Source organism: Callospermophilus lateralis, chromosome 2, assembly GCF_048772815.1.
Source record: "Callospermophilus lateralis isolate mCalLat2 chromosome 2, mCalLat2.hap1, whole genome shotgun sequence".
NCBI classification, from domain to species: Eukaryota; Metazoa; Chordata; class Mammalia; order Rodentia; family Sciuridae; genus Callospermophilus; species Callospermophilus lateralis.
The window spans coordinates 191,263,850-191,278,989 of NC_135306.1; the positions used below are offsets into that span (position 1 = coordinate 191,263,850).

The following is a 15,140-nucleotide window of genomic DNA, read 5'->3' on the forward strand; positions in this document are numbered from 1 at the left end:
CAAAGCAAAAAAGTGTCTGATAGCAAAGAAATTGATTTCTTAAGGAAGCTGTGATTAGTCCTTGGCTAGCTAATGCTGTCCATATCTGATCATCTTCATGAGGGTAGTAGTTACTGCACAGTTTTCATAAAGAGTTTTTAAATTTTGAGAAAACCCCAAATTGTATGAGCCAGAAGTTAATGCAGAAAAATAGGGTAATTAACACAAACAACAAAATCCTTTTTGTTTATTTATTTTGCTAAGTTATTGTTATTTACTTGCAAAATATGAAGTACTGATTAAAAACTCCAAAGTATGCATCAGAACTTAGAGAAATTATTACTATGGGTTTTTAGTAACCTTCATAACTACTTTAGATAGTTTGCTTAATTTTGAGTGGAAATTCACTGTTGTGCACCCAAACAGCCACAGAAAGGAACCTCCCTCTCCTTTGTAAGTGTTTACATTCTGTTTCATTGTATTAACTGCATTCTTCTTTACATTGTTTTGTATTATTAAAAATGCAAGTATTGTGAATGTAGGTCAAAGCATACCTGTATTCAAGTATTCTATTCTTTTTCTGTGTATGGGAAAAAATTTCAAAACATATGAGTTGGAGTTAACTACATAAAAGGAACTGGTCCTACTACCCCTTCCTGCAATAAGATTTCCTCATTGCTTCCTTTATGCCTTGGCACATGATCATCACTTGGCTTAGAAAAAAAATACCCCCTAACAGACAATAAAAAACCTTCTCCTGGTGGCTGGACACAGTGGCGCACACCTGTAATCCCAGTAGCTTGGGAGATCTAGACACGATGAGCACAAGTTCAAAGCCAGCCTCAGCAAAATGAGGAGCTAAGCAACTCAGTGAGACCCTGTCTCTAAATAAAATACAAAACAGGGTTGGGGATGTGGTTCAGTGGTTGAGTGCCCCTGGTTTCAATCCCCAGTACCCGTCCCCCCTAAAAAAAAAAAAAATCTTCTCCTGGTGCAGTGCAGTGGTGAACTCTGGTTAGCTAATCAGAAGGCTGAGGCAGGAGAACGGCAAATTCCAAGCTAGCCTAAGCAAGGGAGACCTTGACTCAAAATAAAAAATTTTAAAAAGGGCTGGGGATGTAGCTCAGTGGTAAAGGGCCCCTGAGTTCAATCACTGGTACTGCAAAAACAAAAGTTCTTTTTTTCCTAGCATCTTTTCCCTGCTCACTCTAATCACTACTTAGTAGTTATTCTTTCTGAAGTTACATATTTAATATATGCCATATATAACTTCCCATTTTTCTTTGCCATTGTCATTACTTTACTATGACTGCCAAAATGCCCAGCTTGGGTCATACAGTTGAGACTTCCACAATAAGCCAGCCCCTTTCTGCCTTTTCTAGCCTCATCTTCCTGGAATCTATGCTCCCACCACACCAGCCTACTTGCTATTCCCAAGGTATGCATTTACTTCTCTGACTCCACACTTCTGTTTACACTATTCTCTATACTTCTCTTCTCCCCCCTGTGCTCCATCATCACTGAAATCCCATTCACCGGATGAGGCCCTGCTCAAATGCCACCTCCTTTAAAGAGCATTTTCTGATTCCTGTAAGATTACTCTGTTCTCTGTATTTTTTACAGCTTTTCACTAGTACTTTTCTTCTTATTAGCAGTTTATGTCTTCCTTTTGCTCTATAAATGTTTTTGGTTCTTGAAAACAGAAACTATCTTACTTGTGAATCTACTCTTCATGTTACCTAGCACAGTGCTTGCACACAATATTATTAAATAAATATTTACAGAATAAATGAAGATAAATTATCAGAATGTTCCAGATTCTTGGCAGGGACCACTGCTCTTTGTAATGCAGAATCTAGTATATAGAGAGCAGTCAATAAATACGAATGATAGTTTAATGTAAAGTCAAATCACCCAAATCAAAAATCTTGAGGATCCTTTGGGTTTTAACATTAAATCTTTGCATTAAAAAAAATAAAACAATGGTTAGCTAATCAGTCAGGCTACCAAATGGAGAGATGCCATACAACACTATTTTGGAGATATCCCTGGACCTCTCACCATCCATCGTCCCAAAGCAGCACAGAACTCAGGTGACCAGAAAAGGAAATAGTTATTATAAGTATTTTAGAAATATTTCCTGATTTGTATCACATGGTAAGTTACTCGAAGAGAAAGTTTCCATGAATTAAGACAGAAAACTCCTATGCATGAGGTAACGACAAATTCTACCACATTCTTTCCATGTAAATACTCTCTGATTCACTAAACTTTTGGAAAGAGAATAACCTAACCCAACTCTGTTTAAGACTCCCAACGAATGTTTGCCTCACATGTACAAGGTCCTGGGTTCAATCCCCAGCACCACAAAAAAGCAAAAACAAAGAAAATACTCCAAACGAAAGTCAGGCTATAAGCATTCTTTTAGAAGTTACATAAGTCGTGGTTGGGAGCTTTTTGGGGGGTACTGGGAACTAAATCCAGGGATATTCTACAATTGAGTTACATACCCTGTCCCTTTTATTTTGAAACAAGTCTCACTTCCAGACTATCCTCAAACTTGTGATCCTCCTGCTTCAGCTTCCTGAATAGCTGGGATTATACGTGAGTGCCACCGAGCTGGCTAACATCGTCCTTCTGAATGCTTCTACCTGGACCTAAGAGCACTATTCTAGAATAGCTTCAAGTCTACCTGCTAAATTTCCAGAAAAACAATTCCAGAAGAGGCCAGACTTTTAGAATAAGTGCAAACAAATACCTCCAGAAATTCAAAATAAGATTTTTTACTCTCCTGGAATGCACAAAAGGGAATTTTCTTTTTCACTGACTCTTTCTCCCTTCTTTGGACAGGTCATTTAACTTTTGCCTCTTTCTTCCTGTCAGTGAATTTCAAGAAAAAATGTAACAAGAACTTTAAAAAAAAAATTTTTTTAGTTGTCAATGGACCTTTATTTTTTAATTTTTAATTTTTTTAATTTTTAAATATTTTAATTTTTATTTATTTATATGCAGTGCTGAGAATCGAACCCAGTGCCTCACACATGCTAGGTAAGTGCTCTACCACAGAACTACAATCCACACCCCACAGGAACTTTTGTTTAGTGCTGCTAGTTGAGCTTAGGATGGCTGACACAAATCCTGTTCTCCATGACCAATCACAACCAATCTACCAAAAAAAAAAGCCTACATCTATACTTTTACCTGTGAAGCAGTCAAGCTGGGAGAGGGTGCAGCTGGCTGCTGGGCGTGGTGGTGGTGGTACTGCTGTTGTTGCTGTAGTTGCTGTAGTGGCTGCTGCTGTGCTGTTTGTAGTTTGTTTTCAGATTGTGGCAATGGCTGTATTTGGAACTTGTCTGGTTGTTCTTGCTTTACTATCAGGTTCTTCCGTAGTTGTTCAACTACTCTTTTCTACCAAATGAAGACAAAAAAAAATCTATCAGAATGCTGTTCTGTTAGCTGCATGGAAACACAGAAATTATATGCCTCTGACATCTTTTCCAAACTAGTTTAATCTAAAACTTGTAACATCTATAATTACATAGACTGTACAAACAAGGAGTTCAAAGAACATAAAAGTCATTATCATTAATATGAAACCAATGGTATAAGAAATGTTTTTTAAAAAGGGAAATTAAGGCATGCAGATTTAAAAAACAGCTAAGAGATCATGTCGCAGAGCTCAGATTTCTTGACTACTATTAGGTTAGCAAGTAAGACTGGAAGGGCTGACTAGCACAGCAGTGACAGCATGCCTCTGGAATCTTACTGCTTCAATTCAAAGTTCAGTTTATATTCTTACCAACCACACAGTGTTGGGCAAGTGTCTTAACCTACCTGTGCCTTAATGTCCTGGTATATAAAATGAGGAGACAGTAAGTACTTACAAGCACAAGTGAGCTAATATACACAAAGTACTCAGAACTATGATTGGCACATTATTCTGCATCTGATATAAGAGATCTCAATCATAGTAATTTTTATTAATCAAATAAATATCATGTATCTATCCCAATTTGAAACATTAAACACATTTAAAACAAATAAACCATGATTCCAGTAGTATACAATATAAACATTAGACATTCTAAATTACTGAAATATGTAACTCTTGGGTAGAACTTCTTTGCTGGAACAGGATCTGTAGAAATCCATTTGGTTAGACAGTCTAGGGATTTGACTACATGGAATGAAAATTTAAAATTAAGGTTTCTTGAATTTTCTAGACCTTGTTCAAACTTTTAAAAGTGTGTTTTTGGCTATCTTCATTACTATAATAATACATTTCTTTCTTTTTGCAGTGCAGGGGATTGAACCCAGGGTCTTGTATGTACATGCAAACACTCTGCCACTGAGCTATACCCCCAGGCCCTAGAGTCATACATTTCAATAGAACGAAGTTTGTTCACAACTGTACTCTACGCTGAGAACTATGCTGCTGAGTAAATGTCATATCCTTTTCACAGTGTGTGTGAAGTAACAAAACAAGACTGAAGACGAGTAAATGGCTCAGAGACTATATGCTGTCATAACCATATGAGGCCAGATTTGGGGTCTGGCTCCCTTGACCCCATGGCTGGAAGAAAGGATAAACATCATTGCTCTCACACACTTTTAAGTGAGTTCACTAGCTCAGTGCTCTATTTCTGAAAACAAAAGATTGTTAAAGATTGTTATTTTCCAGTACAGATTATGAATGGAGATACAGAAAGTGCTAGTTGAGCTCAGCAACAGAGGTTTAAATAAAGGGTTAAATGAAACCAGAAGAACCAGATTAATTTTCAGATTTCTACTATGGCTCCAACCAACTTCATCACCCACACACTTTAAAGAATTCAAACCTGCAGATTACTCACTTAACATACTCAAACATTAAAATATTTATAAAATGGATTTTTAAAAACTTTAAATCAATACAAAATATATTCTTGAGAGATTTTTAAATTTTCATTATTGATTCTCTTTAGACAATTAAAATGTCATATAAAGGCCAATTTGGGGGGAGAAAAAAATTCTCCTATACATTATATTCTACTATCACTGCCTCTTTGAATAAATATATTTTTTTAAATGCAGAGTCCAAAGTCTTTGCAGAAACCATCTGTGGAATAATTAAAATGCAAACTAATAAAATATTGAACACTCATAGAAATTAACTTGAGTCTTCAAAATTTTATTTTGCAAGTTTAAAATAAAAGGCAGAGAAGTTGAACTGTTACTGTTTACAAGAATGAAAGTAATAGTAGCAGTGTTGCAGATGACTTTGAGCATCACATGTAGATTTTATTGTGTGGACCCTGCCATAACTTTTGGATGTTTACAAATGAAATAATAACTTAAAGTTGCTCTCAGTCCTCCTCCCCAGATCAGACATTGAACATTGGCAAGATAGCTAAAGTGCAGCATCAGCAGATAAAGGGGAGTCTAAGAATGCTTACAAAAACAGGAGAGACAGACCAGGAGGAAATAATACAACACAAATGTGACACCTGCCAAAGAAACAAACAAAATGCCCTCTTGAATAAAAACAGCATAGGAAACAATAATTACTGTACCAGGCACAAAAGAACAGAGTGTTTTCCTCCTCTACAGCCATCCTTAGGAAACACAGTGTGCTCTCCTACTTACTGCCTAACTCAAGTGGACCAGAAGGAAGAGACAAAGCCCAGAACCTGCTCCCAGTTATATGCCACAGCAGGGAAGAGCCAGAGAGAGATGCAGGCTGGAGTACTCTTCAGCCATATGGCTAGAGCAAGGTGGCGACCAATCAGAACCAGAAGCAGAGAGTGGGAGTCAAGTGAGTCACACTGCATTTACAACTGTTCCTCCCCAGGGCCTGAAACAAAGCCCTAGACACTTGCACTTGTGAGTGGGGAGGAAACCCAAAATCCAATACCTGCAAACTTATATTGGTCCTTGAAAGAAGAGGGAAAAAAAATGAAGGTCAAAGCACATGGATTGGGAGAAATTTTCTGTAAAAGACGGCTGTAGTATTTGAAAGTTCTGCTGAGAAATGCATTGCCCCTCACTCCTTGCTGTGCTCACCAGAAGATTAGAAGACCACTACATGTGTAGTGATGTCTGTGAATTTTTTAAAAAACCAAGGTTTGAGGGCAACACTGCTGCTTTCCATCACAGCTTGCAGTCAGGACGGGGGATGAGCTGGGCAGCCGAGGTGCTCTGTGGTCACAGGAGCCCTGTACATTCTTTCAGGGCTGGCTAGTAAAGAAGAGCTGCTGTGTATCAGAGCCAGCTTTTTAGAGTCCCACAGTCCTGTCTTGCTCTAGTTCAGTCTTGTGGCTCTGGCAAATACTACACTCACATCACTTCAGAGGGGCCTGGATCTAGTTCAGCACCAGTACTTGGTGGCAGCAAGAGAGAAGATAGTCACAATGGAAGTCTTGGCCACGCAGGACCAAGCAGAGTTTCCAGTGCCTGCAGCTTTAAGGTGGCCTCTTGTCTCCATAGGCGAGTCTCACATTCATTACTGTGTTTGAAACAAAGAAATCATGGCTTTTGCTGGTCACTAATGAGGGTTATACTCGCATAAACAATTTGCATTGCCAATGGTGTTCACATATGAGGGAGATCTTTAAATGTAGCTAATTATTTTAAAACATTATCTTACATCTTGGGAAAAAGGCTAAAATGCACAAACTGGCCATCCAACATTCACTAATAAGTTAATAAGAGATAACAGCCAGGTGCAGAGACAGAGGCCTGTAATCCCAGTGGCTAGGGAGGCTGAAGCAGGAGGATTATGGGTTCAAAGCCAGCTTCAGCGACTTAGAGAGGCCCAGAGCAACTCAGAGAGACCCTGTCTCAAAATAAAAAAAGGGGATGGGGATGTAGCTCAATGGTTAAATGCCCGTGGGTTCAATTCCTGGTACCAAAAAAGAAAGAAACGGGAAAAAAAGGCCAAAAAGAGTGATGGAAGAAGAAAGGGAGAAAAAGTTAATAACTCATCATCTTCTCTCCTTATTAATGTATTTTCTGTCAATAACAGGCCAATATGGCAGGCCTGGAGGTGGCAAGTATGGCCCCCTTCAATCCTGTCATAAACCCATGATACCAAGCCACAGTTTCCCTTGACATTCGCACCATCGGGTTTCATCAGGGCTTGTTCAGGCAGAAGAGTTCACTGAGCCTCTGACACTTCTAGTCAGTTTCCAAGACAGGTAGTCATGGTGATCAATATTGTGACATTCATATGATACTATCAACATGTTCACATGACAGCAAGAAAGATCCTGAAGAAAAATACAAAATTTTATAGATCCAATACAACAGAATACCGGATTTGTTTCTATTATCTAAGTCAATCATTCCAAGTTTAATGGCACTGGTCATAAGAGAAGGAGATGGAGAAACAGAATGACAGCCCCACCTCTCCCTGCAATTGAGCCAATAGTTTATGTTCAGTAACAAATTTGCATACAAGTTTCAGAATGTTTCTCCTAAAAGGAACTCTAGGCATAAGGCCCTTTCTCTTCCTCCCTGGCTGGATGTCACTGTTTTTGCACGCCATGCTCTATGCAGCATTATCAGTTTTTGTGTTCTTTTATTTGTGGTTCTGGGGTCTGAACCTAGGGGTACTTTACGACTGAGCTACATCCCCAGCACTTTTTATTTACTTGTGAGATAGGGTCTCACTAGATTGCCAAGGCTGGCCTGGAACTTGTGATCCTTTTGCCTCAGCCTCCCCCAAGCTGCGTCACCACTTCTGACACATTATCTGTTTTGCATCAATTATAAGGGCCACTCCTACTCAAGACATCTTCTTATGCAGTACTGCATAAGAAGATGTCTTGAATACGTGTGGCCCCCAGAACTGCCTTAACAGTTCATCCTTCTCCCTCCATGAATCAACACACAATCTGAAAACACGAGCTTCACCTTTCATACCAGAGCGTGACAGCAACCTGTAATTTTTCACAAATCCACAAAGTAAATAACAAATCTTATCTTCATACCTAAAATGCAGTGGAAAATATTTCGAGGTCTTCAGACTCACCAATTGCTCAAAATGAAACTAGGGATACTAAATTTTATCAGTGCAGAAAAAAACTAACTAGGAGAAATTTATGTTTGTTGATGATATCAGAATTCCTCAAATGGGGCTGGGGAAGTAGCTCAGCAGTAGAGCACTTGCCTAGATGCTTGCAGCCCCATGTTCAACCCCGGCACTGAAAAAACAAAAGGAATTTCTCAGAGGAGGAAAAAAAGTCTTTCTACTGTCCAATTGAAACCCAACCACTACAATATTTATAAATAACACCAATATTCATCAAATTCGAGGAAGCCGGAAGGAGATACAATGGTCTTCAGGACGTTCCACACAATTATCCCCTCGGGAACAGTGTGTACATTACTGACATAATGTTAGTGACAGTATTACAATCCAGAGCAAATGCACGTGTTGTTTAAATGAAACAGAAAATTAAGTGAAGATTTCACCACTTTATGCACAAAAACACAGAATGTAATTTTATGAACAAAAACATAGGAAAAGAGGCAATAAACTCACAATTAACTCCTTCCTTAATGCATAAATAAAATTCAATAGGAGAATATGCAGTGAAGTTACTGGAGAAAATGTTCCAGGGGAAATACAGGGTATAATTCTAACAGAGGAGGAAGAGGAATACTGGTGGCAGAAGCTATAAAAATTTTAAAAGGCTGTAAAAATAAAAAATAAACTTGACTAAAAATAATTGCATTTTATTCATTTTTTAAGATACTAGAAGGTTTCCCCCAACTCTCTGAGATTCAGTTTTAGAGTTAAAATTAGACAAGTAGCTATATCCTTTTAAAATGATATCTACTTGACAGAGGCAATATATACCACTACATCTTGCATGGTTAACTGGACATATTGTCTACCAAAATGGGTTTGTATCCTGGTTTTGAGATTTGGGAAAAAAGTATTTTCTAGTTCTGCAAGGTATCTGGGATTTGTACAGTACAATAAAAATGAAGGAGCAGCAACAGTACATACTATCAGAACTTTTTTTCAATAAAGTTCAACAAAATTCTCTGCATGGACGTTTAACAGAAGTTAGAGAATGCTTATGCCATGGTATTGATTAGACTCTGTATTACCTTTTTCATTAAAAAAATTCTTTGGGGTTTACTCTTCTTTCAATATGCACATGCACACACGTCAATGGATTTTATAACACATCTCCATAGAAATTAATATCTTTTATCCATATTACTAAGACTTACATTCCATCTCTACAGGGAATTACACCCTTTATTCACTGGACTGACTAAATGAAACACTGTTTTCATTTTTCTTACTTAGTTCTCCATGCTCTAATAGGTAAACTCAGTCCTACCTTCTCCCTCAGTATGATATGCATGTCTATAAAACATTGCTAATATTGCTATAACCAAACTTTGCCTATAGCTAGGGGTCCTTCTAAGAACCTGGGGACTAGCCTTTAATTTGCAATAAACAAGAAATGGGTAGCTTCTTTTGTATGCAAGAGAGTTATGATCCCTAGAGAACTACAGAACAATAAGTAACATACAAAGATGCTAGGGATATAGCTTGGTGGTGGAGTACTTTGCCTAGCATGTACAAGTGGGAACGTAGTTGTAGTACATTTTTCTATAATAAAAGATAAAGGAGGGCAAAGTTAAAAACCAGTTAATTTACATATAAGTCCTGTATGTTTCTATGAAGCACTAAGATATACTATATGTCCTCTTTGCTTAAGAAAAATGGCGATGATCAAATGAATGTTGGGGAGTGCTTAAGAAACTGTTAAGGCCAATGTGGAAATAAAGGATGGTAACCGATAATACAATTTGTCTATACGAACTTTCAACTCAGAACAACAGCTAATTAAATGGCTTTATTTTCAGTGTCAATTATATTTTGGACCTTTAACATCTAATCAAATGTTTTGTGTTTATGTGTGTGTGAGTGAGTGTGTGTGTGTGCACGTGTGGATGGCTGGGGACCAAACCCAGAGCCTCATTCAAGCTAGGCAAGCACTCTACCACTGCACTATGTTTCAATGATAGCTTAAATGAAATTTGTTTTTTGTGTGGTTTTTCCTTCTTCTTTTCTTTTTTTGGTATCGGAGACTGAACTCTGGGGCACCTGACCACTGAGTCACATCCCCAGCCCTATTTTGTATTTTATTTAGAGATAGGGACTCATTTGAGTTGCTTAGCACCTCACTTTTGCTGAGGCTGGCTTTGAACTCGTGATCCTCCTGCCTCAGCCTCTCGAGCTGCTGGGATTATAGGCAAGTGCCACCACACTCAGCTGGTTTTTGTGTGTTTTTAATGAGATTTGCTCAAAAACAGTTTAGTATTAAGAAAGTGAATGAATGCTACCTGTTGCCTTTTTTATCTCTAAACTCCAACACATTATATATAGCACATATCTTTGGGTTGAGATCCAGGTACAGCCCAGATTTCTTATACCTGTATGGTGGTTCATATTTCTGAATGCATAAAATAAATGTTCAATTTAAATGTAAACTGACCCAGCAAAGACCTTAGATACAGTAATACAGAGAACAGGGGAAAAAAAATAAAAACCATCCACAATCTGCACAATTTAGCTGTTTGCTATCATGAAAAAAATACCTGAATCATTGTGTTTATATCACAATGAGATATGACATGGAGCCTATTAATTTGTAAATTAAGCTCCAGCTCAGCAAACGCATGTCCCTCTGTAACTGTTTACAAAATGCTACTGCACATACCACCAGCTTGTCATTCATCATTTCATGGCTTTCCCCTGCAACTTAAAAGGCAGCATTGCCTTGTTAATATCAGAGCTGTCTCATACACTATTGAAATTTTCATTCCTCTCCCCTGAAGCTGCTGTGGTTTTCCTTACAAAAGAATTATGATTGGAGATGTCTGCACAGTAGCTGTCCCTGATAAGTCAGATATGAAAATACAATTTACATGCATTGATGATCCAAAAATGGGGGGAGGGGAACAAAACCAAAAACCCTGTTATCATTTTATAGAATGGGGTTTTGATAAACAAACTGTTTTGCCTCTCTAAGCCCTGGGTACCATTTGAGATAATGCAGGAATTCCCTTTTCCATAAAAACATAAGAAAGAATCAGATGCTGAAGAGGTATTCTATGGAGAATATATTTATTAAGACAGGGATGGGTCATTTTCAAGGGCAATGGTGTCTTTTAATGATCCTCAATTCTGCATTTTTTTTTTTTTTTAGAGAAAAAGATTGTCAATAGTATTAGAAAAATATACCATGTCAGGTAGTATACATCAATTAGAAAATACTCTATGATGAAGTGTACTATTTTTCTTACATTTAAACAAAAGAAACTCCTATAAGATCTCTAAATACTGAATTTTTTCATTAGAAAGTATTTTTCCCAAAAGAATATTGAACATCATCTGTTGATGCTCAAAAACAATTTTTATCAACTACAGATATAATAACATATGGTTTTTAAGAGATTCTGAAATGCTTCAATCTCTCTAAATTTCACAAAGTATTCACAATTTTAGTAGCTGAATTTGTTACAACCACCTAAAGGGGGAAATGTTGAACAGTGTTACAAGTTGACTTTCTGAAAAGACCCCATATAGAACAACTCAGAGGAGCAATCCTCTAGGCAGGCTGCCAACATGACGACAGTGTTAACTTGGGGAACTGGATCTTCCAAGACACATAGCATGAGAGAATCTGCTCTACTCTGTATTCAACCTGAGTTTTCCGCATCAGAGACAGAATAAACCTGTACTCATCTTGCAAAGCTTCAGAGCAAGTTTTTTTTGTTGTTGTTGTTTTAAGTCATCACCACTAAAAGTTTTACTAGAGATGTTCAATACTACAAAAGAAAATGCACAATCGCTTAATAAATAAAATGCATTTGGAAAAAAATTAATATTTTATTAAATGTTAAAGTTTTTACACACACGGGTGGGGGGAGAAAAAGAGAGAGAGAGAGAGAGAGAGAGAGAGAGAGAGAATGTGTGTGTGGAATGAATGGAATGACCATAATAAATGGACAATAAAAGGATTTTTAAAATTTTCTTCTAGCATACTTTTCTATACTAATGGTGCAACTCACCCTCTTTTACTTTACCTTCAGTTTCCACATACAACAAAAGTATAGGGACAAAAGAGAAGAAGGCACAGTACTGAACATAAGATCAATCCCTTCATATTTTTTAATAGACTTTATTTTTTAGAGCAGTTTTAGGCTCAGAACTGTGTGGAGTATGGAGAATTCCCATTGCCCCTCCAACAAAAGAATTATGATTGGAGATGTCCGCATCTCCACCCCTGCACATTTCCCCACTATCAACATGCCACACCACAGTGGAACATTTGTTAAAACTGATGAACCTACAGTGACATATCACTATCACTATGACTCAGAGTACACATTTACATCAGGACTCACTCTGAGTGCAACATATTCTATGGATTTGGACAAATTCATAATGACATGCATCCACCATTATAGCATCATACAGAATAATTTCATTGCCCTAAAAATCCTCTGTGCTCTCTATTCAACCCTCTCTCTCTCTACCCTTTCACAATCACTGATATTTTTAATGTTCCCATAGTTTTGCCTTTTCCAGGATGTCTAATATAGTTGGAATGATACAGCATACAGGCTTTCAGGTTGGCTTCCCTTAGTATAACGTTTTTCTCCGTTTTCTTTCCATTGCTTGACAGTGCATAAAACATTTCATTGCCTGAATGTACCATCATGGTTCTTTAATTTTTTTTTTTTTTGCATACAGTCTAATGTAGTAATGACTACAATAAAAACAAAACAATAATAAAAGATAGAAGGATACTGAGAGTCTGCCCAGGAGACTTGACTTAGGTCTCAAATCAGGGGTAGAGTCAGGCCTATCGCCAAACAAGGTTCATTATCTCCAGTGAGTTCTTTATTCAATCTTAGTCTTACCTTTTCCATAGTTCTCTAATAATCTTTTCTGTTAAAATTCTATGAGCCACTGGATGGCAAGAATTCAATCGCCTCGGGCTGGGGATGTGGCTCAAGCAGTAGCTCGATTGCCTGGCATGTGCGGGGCGCTGGGTTCGAATCAATCCTCAGCACCACATAAAAATAAAATAAAGATGTTGTGTCCACCGAAAACTAAAAAATAAATATTAAAAATTCTATCTCTCGCTCTCTAAAAAAAAAAAAAAAAAAAAAAAAGAATGCAATCGCCTCATGTACACCTTTCGCCTCCAGCACTCTACAAAGAAAACCAATGCTTACAACAATGATCCTAACATCTCACAGAGGGGCTAAATCACTGAAGAACAACTGCATTCAGTGGTTGAAGACTTATTCACATGAACATGTAAACTGATGATTACCTTTTGCCTGAATAGTAGTAATCTGATGATTACCTATTACCAGGCAGGTAACACACATGAATGAAGCAGGCAGATATAAGATAACAGCAAGTAATGGGGAGTAAGGTCAGCTGGAGAGGAACTGCCTCATCTAAAATCACTAATGAATGAACTGCTTTTAACAAAGAGAGTCAAACAAAATAGCTTTGCTATTAGATAAAGCCCATGGGCTACCAGTTTTTAACCCCTAGACAGTAATTACACTGACTGAACTGTAGTTACTAGAAGACAATGGAATTAAACATTACTTAGGAAAATTTTTTAAAATGCCAGAGAGAGTGCTAGCCTTGAGTCAAGAATAATTTCAGATAACCAGAAAAGTAAAATGGCCTTCTGGGTTAATCACAATTTTACCATGGGGTATGACTCCAGTGACTTTTAATGGAGAGACATAAAAAGCAACTTAAAAATCAACATAATGACATAAAAATCAACAGTAATGAATACAATATGGCAAGATAAAACACCCTGAGGATGTAGGGAGATAGACAACTACATGCAAAATATAAAGGTGATAATGAAAAATTTAGTAATATGTTCTGTAAGTATGCCTACTTTATCAGAACAGTTTAAAACATCTTACAGATAACTTAACCCTTCATCATGTAAAACCAACAAAAGGAAGAACTGGAATCAGTTCTCTGCCACTGAACCACAACTATCTCTAGGGCTGGAGAAAGCAGCTGTTGAAGGAACCATTCAGCAAAAGTCTGAAGAATGAAAACTATCTTGTTGAAGCTGTCCAGGGAATCAGATAAACAAATTGCAAACATCAGACTTGGAATATGACCAGAACACTTAAGATCTAACCATTTCTGATTCTTGTTTCAGAGTACCTAGATTTTTCAAAGTCATTTTATTTACACGATTCAGGGAAAAATTAATGTTAAAACATATGAATGATTTCATAATTTTTCAAAACTCCTACTTTCTGAGTACAAACTCCAAATGAAAAATGATGGTATCATTTTCCACAAATATATTTCCCTAATGATGTAATTTTTATGTAGTACTTTGTACTTGTAAATTTTCACACCTTTTTATCAATAAGATTATCAAAATTGTATGGTATGGTTTAAAGCAACTGTCACCAATTCATATGGGGAAACTGAGGCACGCAGTGACTGAAAACCAATCAAAAGTTACACAGTTATTTGATAGAAAAATGGGAACTAGAATATGGAATCTCTGTCCTTTGAAAAACCAGTGTGAACAAAACTAGTGTGAACAAAAATGGGCTGGAGCCCATTTTTCTGAGGTGACTTCTCTGGAGCTGACAGGAGGGCAAGGGAGAGGGATGTCTCTCACTGGTCAGCAGTCTCTAGACTCAAGAAAGAGCCAAGAAGCCAAGCCAGGCTCTTGAGACCCAAGGAAGCAGAGTAATCTGGATAACAACCCAGAGGAGCCAATAAAGGTGGAAAATATGACAGGTGGAGATTAGGGACAGACAGCTGGAGGTGGCTCTAGAATACCACATCAATGAGGCCCACTGAAAAGCAGACTTCCTATAAACTGTCCTGCAGATTTGGAAGGGCTGAGAATGTTCTTACAAGACTAGAAAGAAAAAGACAACTTGCTTCAAAAGGTCACAGAGTGCTCGCCTTGCATGCACAAGGCCCTGGGTTCCATCCCCAGCACCACAAAAAAAAAAAAAAAAAAAAGGCCAGCGAGAAGGCTGTACTTCTGCCATCATCCTCTCCCAAAGCTGAGAAAGAACACACAGCCAACTCAACAAGAATGATACGCTTCCTCATCTACAGTAGATGA

General features: G+C 37.6%; 1 protein-coding gene across 12 annotated transcripts in view; it reads right to left on the reverse strand.

The window, feature by feature from the left end:
- The window catches only part of Phf21a (PHD finger protein 21A), a 190,221-nt gene that overhangs the window by 51,788 nt on the left and 123,293 nt on the right, over positions 1-15,140 (reverse strand). For all 12 annotated transcript variants that reach the window (XR_013155339.1, XM_076847103.2, XM_076847094.2 and 9 more), the window contains one exon: positions 3,181-3,387. Coding sequence is in view for 11 of the 12 variants with exons in the window: in XM_076847103.2 (XP_076703218.1) it covers positions 3,181-3,387 (207 nt within the window). In the remaining variant the exon portion in view is untranslated. The remainder of the gene's footprint in view (positions 1-3,180; positions 3,388-15,140) is intronic.